Consider the following 18915-nt stretch of genomic DNA (forward strand, 5'->3'; position numbering starts at 1 on the left):
TCTGGCGCGTGTGGTGGGTACACGACTATCTGGCACGTGTGGTGGGTACACGACTATCTGGCACGTGTGGTGGGTACACGACTCTCTGGCACGTGTGGTGGGTACACGACTCTCTGGCACGTGTGGTGGGTACACGACTCTCTGGCACGTGTGGTGGGTACACGACTCTCTGGCACGTGTGGTGGGTACACGACTATCTGGCACGTGTGGTGGGTACACGACTCTCTGGCGCGTGTGGTGGGTACACGACTCTCTGGCGCGTGTGGTGGGTACACGACTATCTGGCACGTGTGGTGGGTACACGACTATCTGGCGCGTGTGGTGGGTACACGACTATCTGGCACGTGTGGTGGGTACACGACTCTCTGGCGCGTGTGGTGGGTACACGACTCTCTGGCGCGTGTGGTGGGTACACGACTTTCTGGCGCGTGTGGTGGATACACGACTTTCTGGCGCGTGTGGTGGGTACACGACTATCTGGCGCGTGTGGTGGGTACACGACTATCTGGCGCGTGTGGTGGGAACACGACTATCTGGCGCATGTGGTGGGTACACGACTATCTGGCACGTGTGGTGGGTACACGACTATCTGGTACGTGTGGTGGGTACACGACTCTCTGGCGCGTGTGGTGGGTACACGACTATCTGGCACGTGTGGTGGGTACACGACTATCTGGCGCGTGTGGTGGGTACACGACTATCTGGCACGTGTGGTGGGTACACGACTCTCTGGCGCGTGTGGTGGGTACATGACTATCTGGCACGTGTGGTGGGTACACGACTATCTGGCACGTGTGGTGGGTACACGACTCTCTGGCGCGTGTGGTGGGTACACGACTCTCTGGCGCGTGTGGTGGGTACACGACTATCTGGCACGTGTGGTGGGTACACGACTCTCTGGCGCGTGTGGTGGGTACACGACTATCTGGCGCGTGTGGTGGGTACACGACTATCTGGCGCGTGTGGTGGGTACACGACTCTCTGGCGCGTGTGGTGGGTACACGACTATCTGGCACGTGTGGTGGGTACACGACTATCTGGCACGTGTGGTGGGTACACGACTATCTGGCGCGTGTGGTGGGTACACGACTATCTGGCGCGTGTGGTGGGTACACGACTCTCTGGCGCGTGTGGTGGGTACACGACTATCTGGCGCGTGTGGTGGGTACACGACTCTCTGGCGCGTGTGGTGGGTACACGACTCTCTGGCGCGTGTGGTGGGTACACGACTATCTGGCACGTGTGGTGGGTACACGACTATCTGGCGCGTGTGGTGGGTACACGACTATCTGGCGCGTGTGGTGGGTACACGACTCTCTGGCGCGTGTGGTGGGTACACGACTCTCTGGCGCGTGTGGTGGGTACACGACTCTCTGGCGCGTGTGGTGGGTACACGACTATCTGGCGCGTGTGGTGGGTACACGACTATCTGGCGCGTGTGGTGGGTACACGACTATCTGGCGCGTGTGGTGGGTACACGACTATCTGGCGCGTGTGGTGGGTACACGACTATCTGGCGCGTGTGGTGGGTACACGACTATCTGGCGCGTGTGGTGGGTACACGACTATCTGGCACGTGTGGTGGGTACACGACTATCTGGCGCGTGTGGTGGGTACACGACTATCTGGCGCGTGTGGTGGGTACACGACTATCTGGCACGTGTGGTGGGTACACGACTATCTGGCGCGTGTGGTGGGTACACGACTATCTGGCGCGTGTGGTGGGTACACGACTATCTGGCACGTGTGGTGGGTACACGACTATCTGGCGCGTGTGGTGGGTACACGACTATCTGGCGCGTGTGGTGGGTACACGACTCTCTGGCACGTGTGGTGGGTACACGACTATCTGGCGCGTGTGGTGGGTACACGACTCTCTGGCGCGTGTGGTGGGTACACGACTCTCTGGCGCGTGTGGTGGGTACACGACTATCTGGCACGTGTGGTGGGTACACGACTATCTAGCGCGTGTGGTGGGTACACGACTATCTGGCACGTGTGGTGGGTACACGACTATCTGGCACGTGTGGTGGGTACACGACTATCTGGCGCGTGTGGTGGGTACACGACTATCTGGCGCGTGTGGTGGGTACACGACTCTCTGGCGCGTGTGGTGGGTACACGACTCTCTGGCGCGTGTGGTGGGTACACGACTCTCTGGCGCGTGTGGTGGGTACACGACTCTCTGGCGCGTGTGGTGGGTACACGACTATCTGGCGCGTGTGGTGGGTACACGACTATCTGGCGCGTGTGGTGGGTACACGACTATCTGGCGCGTGTGGTGGGTACACGACTATCTGGCGCGTGTGGTGGGTACACGACTATCTGGCGCTTGTGGTGGGTACACGACTATCTGGCGCGTGTGGTGGGTACACGACTATCTGGCGCGTGTGGTGGGTACACGACTATCTGGCACGTGTGGTGGGTACACGACTATCTGGCGCGTGTGGTGGGTACACGACTATCTGGCGCGTGTGGTGGGTACACGACTATCTGGCGCGTGTGGTGGGTACACGACTATCTGGCACGTGTGGTGGGTACACGACTATCTGGCGCGTGTGGTGGGTACACGACTATCTGGCGCGTGTGGTGGGTACACGACTATCTGGCACGTGTGGTGGGTACACGACTATCTGGCGCGTGTGGTGGGTACACGACTATCTGGCGCGTGTGGTGGGTACACGACTCTCTGGCACGTGTGGTGGGTACACGACTATCTGGCGCGTGTGGTGGGTACACGACTCTCTGGCGCGTGTGGTGGGTACACGACTCTCTGGCGCGTGTGGTGGGTACACGACTCTCTGGCACGTGTGGTGGGTACACGACTCTCTGGCGCGTGTGGTGGGTACACGACTCTCTGGCACGTGTGGTGGGTACACGACTCTCTGGCGCGTGTGGTGGGTACACGACTCTCTGGCGCGTGTGGTGGGTACACGACTATCTGGCACGTGTGGTGGGTACACGACTATCTAGCGCGTGTGGTGGGTACACGACTATCTGGCACGTGTGGTGGGTACACGACTCTCTGGCGCGTGTGGTGGGTACACGACTCTCTGGCGCGTGTGGTGGGTACACGACTCTCTGGCACGTGTGGTGGGTACACGACTATCTGGCGCGTGTGGTGGGTACACGACTATCTGGCGCGTGTGGTGGGTACACGACTATCTGGCGCGTGTGGTGGGTACACGACTATCTGGCGCGTGTGGTGGGTACACGACTATCTGGCGCGTGTGGTGGGTACACGACTATCTGGTGCGTGTGGTGGGTACACGACTATCTGGCACGTGTGGTGGGTACACGACTATCTGGCGCGTGTGGTGGGTACACGACTATCTGGCGCGTGTGGTGGGTACACGACTATCTGGCGCGTGTGGTGGGTACACGATTATCTGGCGCGTGTGGTGGGTACACGACTATCTGGCGCGTGTGGTGGGTACACGACTATCTGGCGCGTGTGGTGGGTACACGACTTTCTGGCGCGTGTGGTGGGTACACGACTTTCTGGCGCGTGTGATGGGTACACGACTTTCTGGCGCGTGTGGTGGGTACACGACTTTCTGGCGCGTGTGGTGGGTACACGACTATCTGGCACGTGTGGTGGGTACACGACTATCTGGCAGGAGTGATGGGTACACGACTCTCTGAGACGTGTGGTGGGTACACGACTATCTGGCGCGTGTGGTGGGTACACGACTATCTGGCATGTGTGGTGGGTACACGACTATCTGGCGCGTGTGGTGGGTACACAACTATCTGGTGCGTGTGGTGGGTACACGACTATCTGGTGCGTGTGGTGGGTACACGACTATCTGGTGCGTGTGGTGGGTACACGACTATCTGGCGCGTGTGGTGGGTACACGACTATCTGGCACCTGTGGTGGGTACACGACTATCTGGCACGTGTGGTGGGTACACGACTTTCTGGCGCGTGTGGTGGGTACACGACTATCTGGCGCGTGTGGTGGGTACACGACTATCTGGCACGTGTGGTGGGTACACGACTATCTGGCACGTGTGGTGGGTACACGACTATCTGGCGCGTGTGGTGGGTACACGACTATCTGGCACGTGTGGTGGGTACACGACTTTCTGGCGCGTGTGGTGGGTACACGACTATCTGGTGCGTGTGGTGGGTACACGACTCTTTGGTACGTGTGGTAGGTATACGACTATCTGGCACGTGTGGTGGGTATACGACTATCTGGCACGTGTGGTGGGTACACGGACCCTGTGTGTGCGGTTGGATCAAACGTGCTCGTGATTCTGTATATTTACCGGAATCTCTCCTTTTGAAAGTCACCGTCAAACCGCCTTGGGGGGGCGCAGGCAGGGTGGGTGGGGGGGGGATAGGGGGGTTCCATTTCACATCCACAACATGTGTCAGGATTCCGTCACGCGAGCGCGTAAGCGTGTCACGTGAACGTGCCTCTCGGCCCCCACGTGCCATCGACTGGCCTGACACGGGGAAAAAAACCTCGCTCGAGTGACGGCGTCGCGTTCGCGCAAACCACTTGAACCGCTGCGTGCGTCGGCCTTGAGGAGATGTTCAGATTCCGTCGCGCAATAGCGCGCCGTAAATAGTTAATGGCCTTGCCGATCGTCTCCTCACGCTGCGGCGCGAGCGGCGATCAACGCGAAGCGGCGGCCGCCATCACGAGCGCCCGGCCTCATTCCTGCCGCCACCGCCTGGATCTGTCGCGCGCGCGCAGATCTCCGGCTGAAATATTTGCGCGATAGAAGCAAAACAAAATAAAAATTCCCCGCTGTCTGCGAGCACGTCACTTCCGCGCGAGACGAGAGCCGCAGCCTCGCCCCTCTCTTCATTTTTATTATTTTTTATCCCAATTCCTCTGTTTCCTACAACATTGCTGAACGGCGTAATTTCGGCCTTAATGCCGTGATTAAGTTTCTTGAACTGAAAAATCACGAGTTCTGGAAATGAAAGGGGAAAGCGTGCGCACATGGAAAAACATTTTTTTTGGTAGAGTTGTAATAGCACAGCTTTTTTTAATTTTTATTTGATGGAGTTAAACCGCAGCCTAATTTGGGCAAATACATTGCCTGCTGCCATGTCAAGTATGTCCTCTTGGCATCGTGTCCAATCTGGCACAATTCTGATAATGAAGGCTGCTTGCCCCTGCTGCAGTGTAGGAAAAAGGTAAATGTTGGAATGAGTACAAATCCTATTTATTGTGAGCTTATTCAATTACATCCGCGGCGCAACGAGGGGCGGGTGCCTTGTCTTTCCGCGGAGCGCGAACACCGCTGAGTAATTCTACTTACTCCCGCAACAACGTCCCAGCCGAGGAATAACGCTATTTAAACATGTGTAGGGGTTTCATTGCCTGCAATTATGTGGCCTTAATTGTTTTGAGTTGTTTTAGCAATGCTCGGTAAATGCCCGGGCGAGAGTGACGCTTCGGAGAGAGAGAGGGCCGGGAGAGAGAGTTGTTGGGAGGCCTAGCGGCACCACTCCGACAACCACAGCAGACGAGATCGCCGCCATGTAACCCCGTTACGTGCCGTGGTCCGTGAGGGTGGAGCGGTGGTGCTGGTGGTTGGTGCCATTGTGAACTCGGCAGAACCCCGGTTCAATTCCCAGCCACGGCTAACATCCTGGGCCCCCCCCGACCTTCACTATTTCGCACTGACCAGCGTGGCATAAGGGGGCATCAAGTACAGTGATGGCTTTTCAATTTGTTGTTGACTCTCTGTTGTGCATCCTATACCACCTTGTTGTTTAACGTAGTGTTGGGTCTCCCTGACTGAGTGATCGTCGCAAACTCGAGACGGACCACACGGGAGGCTTAGCAGTCTATAAATCATAAACGAACGATGACGACGATTATCCAGCAGTGGACTGACAAGGCGGACTCTGCAAAACCATCATCTGAAGAGGTCTCTTGGAAGTGAGCAGTGGCACGGGAGCGGCGCAATCGCCGCACGTTGGTACTCGTGATTGGGGGAGCGGCAGGGGGGAGAGCCGGAGTGGATATGCGTGGGACGTGATTCCAGCACCAGCTCTGCTCATTTGTCTTCCGCCGCGTGGCTTTGGTGCACCGGCGGCGGCATCGTCTCACTTCGTTAGGGGCCAGCGTTGCGGGCACTGGCGCGGCGCCGGCTGATGAACTCTCGCGCGTGAATTATCCGCCCCGTAATTGCCCGGGGACGATTCCGCTCACGCCGGCCGTGGGGGCGACGCGTCAGCGCGGGGCAGGCTGTCAGCGCTGTGGCCTCCAAAAAGGCTCGCGATTGAAAAAAAGGGAGAGCACGAGGAGAAGACCCAGGCGCTGCATTAAATATCATTTTTGGAACACGTCCCCGGCGATTGAGCCGATCTCTGGGCCGCGACGAACGCGGGGCGGTGGCCGCCCGGCTCCCTGCCCCCCGGGTCGACTCGTGCGGGGAGGCGCCGTTTGGCACCGGCGCGGACAGGATTCGGGGCCCGGCGCTTGCCGTAACCAAGGGAACGAACGTGGTCGCCGCCCGCCATCCGTTGGCAATAACTTAATCTGCGAAGAGATTAAAATGTGGTGCACGGAGAGAGAATTAGTTTGATAATCCCGCGCCGCAATTTAATGTTGTAAGCAATTTTGGACACCAAACACAATAATCACGTATTTAATACAGTGTATGATTATGTCAGACATGAGGGTATAAGCCCGTAGAGCTGTTTTTAAAGTCGGTGGTTTCCATTAAAATTCAGTTCACGAGGACGCGCGCTGCCAGCTGAGCGGGCGTCTGAGTGGTTTTGTGCCAAGCATCCCAAGCCATCGGCTCTGCGGGCCGAGCGACTGCCTCCCCCCGGGCACAATCACGCGCCCCCATTTAGGGGTGGGGTCACCGTGGAAGTTTGAGTCGGGGAGCATGTTTGTTGTAATAATTAATAGCAATTATTATTATTCATTTACCCAGGAAATATATGCCGAGTCCAAAGACTCGTTTTCAGGAGGGTGCTGCTACATTGGGGGATGTATGGCTAACACCGATGATGTGTGTGTAGTGTGTGTAATGGGTTCAGCTATCGTAGGAGCCCCGTGCAGAACAGGAGGAGAGACCATTACGAACTCCACACAGACAGGCGCCCGCGTCAGGAATCGAACACGGGCCTTTCTTTGAGAGAGTTATTGATACTTTATTGTCACTGCTTTAAAGTGTCACTACTTTATAGTGTCACGTTGCGTTGCTATTAGGGGCTCAACCTAATGACAACCGACCACATTGATCAAAGGGACACAAGCCAGAGCATAAATAACTTTGTAAATATGCAATTGCATCGTGTGCTGACATATACCGCTAATCACTTAACCCCCAAAGACAAATACACACTGGAAGGTGTAGATTGTCACAAGTGTTAGAGGTGGCCACGGCTTGGGGAGGCTTTCGTACAGCAGTGGATCGATCATGGCTGCTGCTGCTAATGATGATAGTTTTCAACATGTAATTACGATAGTTGTGATACTTTAGAAGCTGCGGAGTTTAGGTAAACAAGTATCAGTCCCAACACAATTAAACACCACTCCGCGCAACTCCTTCAGATGTTTATATTGCGTCGTGATGAACACTTGACGAGCACAGGCAGGCCGAGCGAGATGACAAGAGGTGAGCGGAGATCGGATCTTTGTTTTGGGGGGGGGGGGGGGGGGTTCCCCGTCCTGGCAGCCACGTCGGGCGCCATCGCGCGAGTGACGACGGTGCTGCCATGTTCAATCCCTCGTGTTGCTCGGAGGGTTGCCACCTGTCCCGGTTTTGCCAGAACGAGGAGGTGGAGGAGGAGGAGGGGGCAGCCATCCTCGGAAATCTCTCACTCTTCCCGGGACATAAAAAAACGTCCCCATGTTTTTGTTATTATTGCGGAATAATAACAAGAACGATAATAACAAAAATACACCACTCGGAAGATCTAGAAATCATCGCGGCTCAAGGCGTCGATGCCACCACCGCACCTCGCTACCAACACATGCCACCTTCCACCAGATCCTACAGCTGCTGCACAGGAGACACGCAGTGACCTCCAACATCGGACCTGATAGTCTCCCACCATTTGCTCTTATATCGACTCGCACAGAGAGCCGTAGATCTGCCCTGGCTAGTTTCACACCATCTGTGGTTAGGTCTTCCCGTTGGATGTCGGACTCGCTGCACGCAAGACGACGCATCCACGTGTAGTTTCTTCCCTCTTCTGCTTTTGTGAGATCTTCTTCTGCCCTACGGTACGCCTCCTGTAGTTGTAGCTGAGAAGTGGTAACCCTCGTCCACTCGCTGCAGGGGCAGCCGTGCACGGCAGGCTAGTTGGAGGTGCGGCTGCGGTGGCATTGCAAGGAAGCCTCGCAACTCGCCCAGTACCATTCTCTGTAACCCGGCGCCTTGGCCCACGAGTGTGATTTAATACATTTTATTTTATACCTACGTGACTTTACCGAAAGAACCAAAGAGCACGAGTGTATTGGTGCAGTTGCACCGCCTGTACCCCTTGTAGCCATGCCACCGAGTGGCCGTGCAAGGCAGCTGTATCCCGAGCATGGGGCCACCACCCGACTTCAGGACGGGAGAGTCCCCCGCTGCCTTCCACGCTCGCCCATGTCGAGGGTGACCAACAGCCAGGCAAGCGGCGCTTTGCCGCGGCTGACCGATATGACCACCGGGACCGGCGGCTCGGCTCGCCGGGTCCCCTCGCTCGCACTTTAAAACGGACTGACAATCTCACAGCCGTGCACGGCGCCGCGATTCACGTAACAATATCGCTTTGCCGGGTGTGGCACGCGCGGTCTTGAACGGAGAAAGCGAGGAGCGTTGGCCGCCCCGTGGTCCGTGCCCCGACGCCGGACGCAGCGAAGGCCGAGCATCGTGCCATCAGTTCCTTTTCCGCTGCGAGCGAGCGAAGCTGTCGCGCGCATGGCGCAACGGCTCGTCCGGAGCGACGTTCGTAGTTTCGTCGGCAGCGAGCGTCTCCAAACGCTTTTTCCCCCGCCGCACGGCCGCCTTGCAGCGCCCGCCACACGGGCAAAGGGCGTTTAAGCACAATGGGGCCTGGATGGCGCGGAAGCTCATGGGGTACATCTTGTTTGGTTCCCGCGCGAGCGAGCGAGTGCGAGCGAGTGCGCGCGCGCGAAGAGAAGACTGGGGTGCGTGGCGGCAGGCGCCAACTCGCGGCCGGGGCCAGGGCGGCTACGGCGAGCGGCATGGAGAGACGGCCCCCATACGTGGTTCGTCGATGGCCTATCGCCACGTAGCTGCTTGTTCTGTACAATTGCGTTATATTTCATATTAAGCGTACCCACGCACACACGCAGACATATATTATTTTCGTAACTTATTTATTTTCGTGAAAAGTTGCGATGCCTGCGATTGCCGCCCGGGGAGTTGCGCGGGCCCTGTCACACATGCACTGATTGTGCGAGACAGCGGCATTGTTCAGCGCGCGGACGATCAGGGGTTTACACACTGGCGCGCACGCGCGCGCTTGCCCGTGCACGCTTGTGCGTGTTTCATATCCATATGAGCCAGTGAATGCACGTGTGTGTACGTGCGTGTGTGTGCGTGCGAATGTGTCCATGTGTGGGAGAGTATGGAATGATGCACCTGTGAGTGCATAGTCATAAGTGTGTGTATGTCTGTAGCGGTTAGCGCACTGCAATACGAACCCAGTTACCCGAGTTAGATCCCCGCTCACTGCCAACACCAGGAACGATTATCTGAACCGGTCCTGGGCCTCCCCTAGGTCGACTCAGCTGCAAATGAGTACCTAGTGCGGCCGCGCGTGATGTTGGCCATGTGTGCCGTGCCGGTCTTCATAGGTGCTCGCTAAGAACACTTGCCCCAAAAGTCTGTTAAGGCTATATGTGGGATTTTTGTCTTTGTTTTGTTTGTGTGTGTGTGCACGACAAGCATTTGCGCATCTTCGAGCATGTTTTGTGCACGTAATTAGTATTTTTGCGAGTGACACACGATTGTGCATCCCTGAATAACCTGTTAGCGCCCTTGCGTGAAGTGCGTTTGTGTCTTTGTGGTTGCAGTTGTTCGCGAATGATTGTGATTGTGTGGGATTTGTGATTTGTGAATCTGTGTGACCGTGCGTCCGCGAGAGCGCACGATTGTGATGGCGCGCATCCGTGAGTGTGCGGGATTGCCACCGCGTACTCGTGCGTGCGCATGTGCGTGTGGTTTGGCGCATCTCAACAAAAACTCAATAAAACCCCGCCTGTCATCCTCGCCGTGCGACCTTCACTGCTCTCGCCTAATCCGCCTGGTAACTACTGTCAATTAGCTCTAATGGAATGAAAAATGGCCAGCTGAAATGACTTCTCTTTCCATTTTCCAAAGCGCTGACAGATACAAATTGAGGTGGCATTTTTTTTTTGTCAAATCTTTTTTTTCCCTCTGCCCTATTTAAAAAGAAAAGGATTGAAGGGTTTCGCAGCAGGTAGCGAATGAATATTATCTCACGCGAGCGCAGCAGCAGAGCCTGGAATTTGCACGCTGTTGCTTCTGGTGACAGTACAGAGGCCCCCGTGGCCCATAAGCCACCTCGGAGGAGGAGAGATCTGTTTCGTTGAGAGGATAGGGAGAATGAGAAATGTATTTTGGATTCGTGCGCAATTTACACTTTTTTGCGTTGGGGAAAAAATAAGGGCAGGATTTACAGTTTTGCTAACGCTTGATTACATTTGCTCAGCACCCGCGTGAGCCGCCAGCACGCTTACCGAACGTTTTTGGCCAGAAAAAAAATGCAATCCCCGCCATCAAATAAAACGCGAATGAGCCGCCGAACCATTTACTGCCACCAGCGCAACACTTGAGCATTTGGTATTTAAGGACGGATAAATAAGGGCAGAATTGGCAGTGACACCCATCCAGATTACAGAGGACACAGCCATTAAAGGGTCAAACAGCTTGAGGTTATATTCAGATTTTTAGGCCCGGACGTAGATCGATAACGCTTTATGAGCAATACACATTTGTGTAAAGGGGGGAAAAAAAGAAATATATAAAGGGGGGGGGGGGCTGTTGTTTCACACTAATGGAGGCTGCTTGCCATGTTGGCTCTTCCTCCTGTCACGTTGCGGGTGGCAGATTGGCGGTGACGGGGGAAGAAGAAAAAGAAAGGGCTTTTTTTTTGGCCGGGTGAGAAAAAAAAACGGAGAAAAGAAACCAAAATAAATAAATAATGCGCCCGCGCGTGTGGCGGCAGCGACGGCCCTTCCCGGGGCGGGGACTGCGCACATTGCAGGCCTGTTAGCGGGGAAGAATGTCGCCTATCGATCCGAGCGCTGGCGCACAAGGTAAAAGGGCTCTCGATGCACGCTGGCCCCCCGCCTCCCACCCGCCCCCCTCCCCCCGGAGGCCAAAGCCGCCGCCGCCTCCAAACTTTCAGCTAAACGCGGGCGCGCGCCTTCCACGTGAATTTCACCATAAACAAAATGTGTTTGAGATTTTATTCCCAAACGGTTTTCCCTGCCCCCGGGCGAGTGTGCGCGTAGAAAGTAGGCGCCAATTATGAGATTACCGTTCCCGCATAAGAAGGGGGTCTGGCCCTGGTGGGTGCAACGCGCAGCCTCGTTGGCGCTCGGCAACGGGCCGATCGCGCTACACGAATATTTTGTTCGTACATCTGTCTGCAAGGCTCGGGGGAGGGCGAGCGTGAGCTTTGGGGGTGCGGTGGGTGCGCCTCTCGAGTTAAATAGCGTGCACACCAGACTCACATCTGGTTCAGACCTTGTGGTGTCAAGGGCCAGCCTTTTAAGCTGAAGGACTCTGTTAATCTCCGACGAAATGCAGCAGCGGTGGCGGCGCTGGGGAGGCCTAATGGTTTTGGTGTGTGTCGGTGTTTGCGGCTGATAGCCAGCAACTGTCACCGTGCACGTGAGCGGCAGGCAAGGCTTGCGAAAGGGCTCGCCGAGACAGGAGTGGCAGGGCCGGCCTAAAATGGTTCGTCTTTTGTCCCTTGACTGGTCTCTTTCTCTACTTGGAATCTGTGATTAGTAGGAGTCTCAGCTGGGAGGGGCAGGAATCAGCGGAGGAGGGGGATGGGGGGGGAGGGAAAGAATCCCTTGTATTGCCCGTCCATTGGGACACAAGCAGCAAGTGGGAGGCCAGCCAAGGTGCTGAGCCAGCACAATTCAATCGGCTGTGGTCAGTTTAAACTGTGAAAATAAAAATCATATTTTATGAGCATAATGAACATTCTGTTCAATTTTTTTATTTTGCCAACCACATAACAGATTTTTCTCCCGATTCTTTGCGTAATTTTCTCAGTCTCCCCTCTTTTTTTTTTTTGGCACGCGGGGTAGCAATGTTTATACGTTAAACGCCGGCCGTGGCATATTATGACAAAACGAGCGGGATTAGTATGGCAATTACGTAATTAGGAGGCCTAAAAGAAACATTAGCGCCGCTGCGAAACCCTTTCCACCCATAATATTTTCTCTCCCCACCTGGCTTTAATGTAGACGTCAAAGGAAACGGAGTCCAGCCTCGTAAAGTTCCTGACGGCGGACGGTGGCATCGGCCACCGGCGTCCGGCGGAGCGCCGTGACTTGGCACCGACGATTAGCTCGGCCCGGCGGGGGAGCGCCAGCGCTAGTCTCGTTTTGTGAGAGGGCACGCCGTTGCGTTCGCGGCCACCTCCGCTGTGCCCCCGCGCGGCGGCTGACAGCGTGGAATGCGCCGGTGAATTATGACAAACCGCGCGCTCCCCTCCCGCCGTGCAGGACGCCTGCCCCCACCACCTCCTCTTTCCATGCTCACCCCCAGCGAATGACCCCTAACCTCTCCGACGCCCACACACACTCGCACGGGACACGGGAGGAGCCACACGTGTGTGTGTGTGTGTGCGCGCGTGCGTGTGATGTTGCACGTGCGAGTGTATTTGTGCACGTGAGTTTGTTTGTACGCGTTGCGCGTGCGCGTGTGTTTTGTTGTGGCGGTGATGCAGTGATTGGCGAACTGCGCTGTTAACCTGGTGACCCGGGTTCAATTTCTGGCCACGGCTAACACCGGTGGCGAGTGATATCCGAACTGGTCTGAGGCTCCCCTAGGCGGACTCGGTCTTAATTGAGTACTTTGTGTCACACGTAATCATCAGCTACTAGGTAAAGGCGGCTAAGCGTGGGGCTGACCACATCACTTTCAGAAAGGGCGGCGCCGTGTTGGCCTTCTAAACAAATGCTGGCTCACAGCATTTTGCCCCAACATTCTACATGAAGGCTATATTGGGAGTCTTGGTGATTGCGTCATGCGTGTGTGGAGAGTGGCGATGTGATGGTTAGTGCACCTTGATACAATCTTACCAACTGAGGTTCAACCCCTGCCTATAATTACGTCTTTGCGCTGGAAATCCATGCCGAGTCTGAAGACTCTTTTTTTTGTCAGGAGGGGTCCCCTCTGCATTTCAATGTTTGCCCAACACTAGTGGCACCGTGCACGTGATTTTAATTGTGGGAGGAACCCGGAGAAGCCGGCGAAAACCCACGCAGAACAGAGGGAGAACATACAAACTCCACGCAGCAAGGTGCCCCGGTCGGGAAGCAAACCCAGGACCTCCTTTAATGCGTGATTTAGGCAAACTGAAAAGCAGTTATTTTATTTTTACTGCATTCCACCTGAGCTTAAAAGTGTTTGTGCATTGTCTGTGTCTGTCTGCAACCGGGCGAGGGGCTCGATAAACTATCGTAGAAATCATCCCATACGGACGCAACTTTTGTATCAAGTTTGCCGTCAACCATTAGGGAGGGATCAACCTATTCAACAGTGGCCATATTGCAACCGCCCTGCCAACCCGAAAAAGAGCGCCGATTAGTTTTTCCGGACCTGTCCCCTGCATCTTGCCGTGAGTTTTTCCCTGCTTTTGTTGAACGATGTTTCGGCGTGGGAAGTTTGCTCCGCTGTCGCTCTGCACTCCGGGGGTTGAGTTACAAAAGGGACGAGCGGTGGGGGGCGGCTCTTCCCTCGTGCGAGCGAGTGGGCGAGCGTGCCCATCCGCGTGTACTCGTCCGCTCTCTCGCGCTCTCTCGCGCTGAACGATAGGCTCCCGCGGCTTATATTACCACGAGGCGTGATTGTTTTCAGGCAAGCCTTGATTTATCCCCTCTTCATTTGATTGCATGTCCCAGAAGAAAACAAATAACAATGCCAATATTGTGCCCGCCGTAAATACAAGCGCGGGCGGCGTGCACGCGTGCAGGCGTGCGTGCGCGCGTGCGTGTAATTGACCCCCGCCCGGGAGGTTATGTGCGAAGAGAGCTGCCCCCCTCCCTCCACCACTTTCATAGGGTTCCGAAAAATATGGCACGTGAACATTGCGTTGACTTCCCGATCCCACCACCCCCACCACCCCACCCACCCTGCCATGTGGTCCCCTCTTTCTGAGATGTTTGGGTGTCGTGAGACCGACCGGCTGGGAAGATAGGGAGAGACTGACAACGAGCAGAAAAAGAATTCACTTTCAGAAAGGGCGGCAGCAACAGAGAGGCTGCATTGCGATCCCCGTGGAATTCCCACGACACGTCCACTTCCTCAGACCTGAAATTATGGAAGGCAGCAAAGAAATTGCTGAATGCTGCATAGTTTTTTTGCCTAAGTCTTCAATATGAGACTGTCAAAGTGGCTTTGGCAGATTCTTCTGTCAATCGTCTGAAATGTTAATCGAGAAATGAAAAAAAAAAGCAAAGCAGCTCGCGATTGCATTTAAATTGTCAGGCGAAGTAATGTGTCTCGCGCCAAGATAAATATTTAAGTCTGTAAATTTTGTATGACCCTCCCCAATAAAAAAAATCTAAAATCGTGTGCGGCAAAACTGCCCGGTGTTTCCGGCGATCGGCAGATATCCACCGCGCCTGGGTCAAGCCGACCCCCCCGGTGAGAGCGAGGATGCCGCGGCTCCCTGCCGCCAGTCGCGCGCGGTCGCAGCGCTCCACGAGCCGAGACGGAACCACGGACGCCGCGAAAGAAACATGCGGCATCGGTTTCGGCTGCTCCCTCTTCCGCTCCCCTGCGGGGGTGCGGGGGCACATACGACGTATCTCGTCTTGGGGCAGGTTATTTATTTTGTGAATATGATTGTCAGGATTGTTCCGGTGGTGTTTATAGCGCGAAAGAGCGACCGCATGTGATGAGCCGAGACGAAATCTGCACGCTCACAAACGAAAAGCGGTCAGTTTGTTTTTGTTTCCCCTGCGCCTGGAGCCACCTGCAGGACGACGATGACGACAATGATGACGACGACGATGACGACAATGATGACGACGACGATGACGACAATGATGACGACGACGATGACGACGACGACGACGACGTCGGCGGCGACGACAATGATGATGACGACGACGACGGCGACGATGTGCATCACTTGGCCTAACGAGCACCTCGCCGCAGTTTTTGGACGTGACCCGCGGCCGCCGTGCCGGGGGCCGCCAGGTTCCGTTCGTACGATTCTGCTGCGGACCTCCACTAAAAGCTCGTTCCTCAAACCATCAAAACTTGTCCCTCGGCAGCGGCGCTCCCGCGTCACATGTCCTTCTTGCCTGCTCTCCTCCGTGTCCCGCATCGTCAGCGTCTCTCATCCTCCGCCTCTCCCGTCCTATCTCCCATCTCCGCCACCTCCCGTCCTCCGTGTCCCTGTCCGCCGCTGGGATCCGCCGGGTAATCCGAGTGGGTTTCCCTTGGTGCCGGAACAACGGCGGTTCTCGAGTTTCACGGTCGCGCGGTGTCGGTGCGCGAGGACTGCAGGCGAGCCGGGCGAGGAGGCCGAGGGTGGCGCCGAGTTGGCCGGAAATGACAAGTTCCTCGGCGTGGATGGCAGCCTGGAGGAGCAGAAGGCCGGAGACAAGGACCTGGGTACGTTGATCCCCTCCGCCGCCGGCATCTCCAACACACATGCATCACGCCGCTCTGGTCATGAGGCCTGCGGAGAGCACGCTCCGCTCGTCACTGCGGTCGTGCGTGGTGGTGGTGGCCGAGGGTTGATGGATTAGACTACCTTCGCTGCCTCCACAGTGCCGGATTACATGTGTGCGCCACCACCGCCCGCCACCGCCGTATAACAATCCGTCTTTGTTCTACGGTGGTGGCGCATGCCTCCAATTCAGAACTATGCAGGCTGTGAGGGTTGGTGTGGAACAACCTGCCCCTGCGGGCGTCTAGGAGGTGCCATACCCTGGCTTTGCCAGGAGAAGTCGTTTTGGCAAATGTGGACTGATCCCCCTCTGTTACTTGTGCACAGGTTCGAGTGTCGCCCCCCCCCCCCCCTTCCACATGAAACTTTTCTCCAGGTGCTCAGATTTCCTGTAGAAGCTCGCTAATTGGCTGAAACCATCTTGATATGTAGAGGACCCCTGTCGAGCTTGAGCAGTTGGTGGTGCCAGATCATCGCCTGGCTGCTGCTGCCGCCTGCCTGCTCATCTGTGGCTCCGCTTCGTGCCTTTTGAATCGTTCTCTCTCTTCGAGAGCGAGCGAATACTGCGCGGTGCATTACAAGTTGACATTATTATATATATACAATGTGTGTGGCGGTTAGCACGCTGCGCTACGAACCCAGCGACCTGAGTTCGATTCCTGCTCACGGTCAACACCAGTGACAGTTATCTGTACGGGTCGTGGGCCCTCCCCTAGGTCGCCTCACCCTCAAATAAGTACCGCATGCAGTGTGTAAATATCACTACTGGGGAGACAAAGGCGGTCGGACATGGTGCTGGCCACCCACCCCCTCGTGTGCCGTGCCAGCCTTCATAGGTGCTCGCTAATAGCTCTTGCCCCCATGCAGCCTGTGTCTGCTGTAGCTTTGGTTTCGCAGTGGTTAGCGCGCTGCTCTGTGAACCCAGCGACCCAGGTTCAACAGTGAATGATATCGGATTGGGTGCTGGGCCTCCTCTGGGTTTACTGAGTCTTAAATCACATATTTTGTTTAAATGGGACTTTTATGTTTGTATGTACGTTAAACTTCTGTCACACGGTACATAGCCAACCGTGCTATTCGGAGGTGCGTAATCATAAATAGTGATAACCCTTTGTCAAATCACTGCTGGGTGAAGGCCACTCCTCGCCATATCGGTTGTGGTGAAGGATGTTTGGCCATACTTCGCCACATCCGTCAATGTAAGTTAGCGATGTGGGGGGGGGGGGACCTTGACCAGGAATCAAACCCCGGGCCACCGAATCGGTAGGCTGGTGCGCCAACTTGCACGCAATACCCCTACTTATATTTTAGTTTCAAAGTTTTAAAACACATCCGTGTGGGACACGCACACACACACAGACAGCACGTGCTCTTGCCGTGCAGCGGGACGTTACACTTCGAGAGTTTTCTTCTTTTAAATGAAGTGGGGTACACAATGTGCGGCTAGGCCGACCTTTTCTGTTACCCGGGGTGCCCGCCGCAGAGCCCTGTGTGTGTGTTTAGCTTATCTGAGGGTTGCAAAAATCGGGCGATAATTTGTGAAAAGTAATTGGTCCACCGCCCGCCCGCCCACCCGGCCAACCGGCCAACCGGCCGGGGCCCGGCTCGTTCCGCCGGACGACGCTTGCGAGCGGTGAGCGGTGACTGCGGCCGACGTGCGGGCGTATTGAACGTTGGCTAAACGAATTCAGCCCTCACCATTTGTAAAAGATAAAATAAGGTGTTTGACTGTGTCTGACAAGGCCAAGAAATTACATTTGACATCGACAGACCCCCCCCTCCCCGGGTTATTTTCCTGACAGTCTCATTAAAAGAGACTAATTTAACCCGTTTTTAATATTAATGAAAATCCAGGGGTAATGACGGCGGCATTCCACTCCATCTCGCTCTGTCCGCTCCCGTGCTGCTGGTTTTTGAAAGTCTCACATCGCATGATTCATGCTTTTCAAGCCACTGCTCTGCTGCAGAGTGGCAGTGCTGATAAAATATTACTGTTGCATTTGAGTTGATCGGTCCTGCGCAGCTGAGCTGTTGTTCCCATAACATGCCGATCACAAGTGATTTAGATCCGGCTTGACGTGTTCAGCATAAAATTTCCGCATCCGAACCTTACCATTCATGAATTATTCCTCCAGGCTTTTTAACTCGGCGTTATTAAAGCATTTGAAAGTGGGTCACACTCGTGGTGCGCTCCCCTTCCTCCGCGTGGCCCCTCCAGCCTCTCCCCTCTGCATGTAGGTGGTCCCCCCCAGCCTTTGCTTACAGATACACGTGTTGTTTTAGGCCCTACTCAATGTACACAGTCCGCCGATGATAAACAGACCGCGGATGGGAACCAAACCGCACGGGGTGGCTGGTGGTGGGGGGTGGTATGGAAGCGCGACCCCTCCCCCCCCTCCCCGTCAAAGAGGACACGGCCGGGTTCGCCATCTCATTTCCCTAATGTACTTGTTTAGGCGTCGGACAAAATAGCGCGCGGACACGAGTGGACAAATCGCGCCGCGCTCGCCCCCTCGCTCGCTCTCCCTGCCCCTCGTGCTCCATCTCCCTTTCGCTTTGTCTGCCATTTACACACCGCCGACGCATCGCCTCCAGCGACACTGGCTGCCCAGACTGACACGCTCTATAAATTTCTGTCTGCCATTATCTTCGTGTGCACTCTGACCACCGGTGGCAAAGGGGCCATGTCCACGGTTTTGCCGAAGCTTTGGCAACGGCGCTGGCGGCGGCGGTGGTGGCGGTGGTGGCGGCATCACCCTCGTGTGTTTTGTGGTTGCATGTCTGTGTGCGTCCCACGCCGGACAGGGTCGGGTTGTGTGTGCGCGCGCACGTGGGGTCAGGAGGGTGGAGGAGGGAGATAGCGAGGAGGGGGGCTGAGGGAGGGTGGGGGGGTGTCGTGGCTTTTACTGGACCTGACATTTCAATGTCTGGAGCTGTGTGGGTCACGTGTGGTTAAATCAACCCTGTGTGGCGGCGCTCGTCGTGGCTCTGGGGTGGCTGCTGGTTCTGGTGGAACATGGCAG

The 18915-nt window shown here is 55.9% G+C and overlaps 1 protein-coding gene across 11 annotated transcripts in view; it reads left to right on the plus strand.

Annotated features, from left to right (window-relative positions):
* ZFHX3 (zinc finger homeobox 3) overlaps nt 1-18915 on the plus strand; it is a 247930-nt gene that overhangs the window by 200747 nt on the left and 28268 nt on the right. For all 11 annotated transcript variants that reach the window (XM_061548417.1, XM_061548414.1, XM_061548420.1 and 8 more), the window contains one exon: nt 15727-15834. In XM_061548417.1, the coding sequence (XP_061404401.1) occupies nt 15727-15834 (108 nt within the window). The remainder of the gene's footprint in view (nt 1-15726; nt 15835-18915) is intronic.

The sequence above is a fragment of the Lethenteron reissneri genome, chromosome 9 (genome assembly GCF_015708825.2).
Source record: "Lethenteron reissneri isolate LAM-NWPU_2019-01 chromosome 9, ASM1570882v1, whole genome shotgun sequence".
NCBI classification, from domain to species: domain Eukaryota; kingdom Metazoa; phylum Chordata; class Hyperoartia; order Petromyzontiformes; family Petromyzontidae; genus Lethenteron; species Lethenteron reissneri.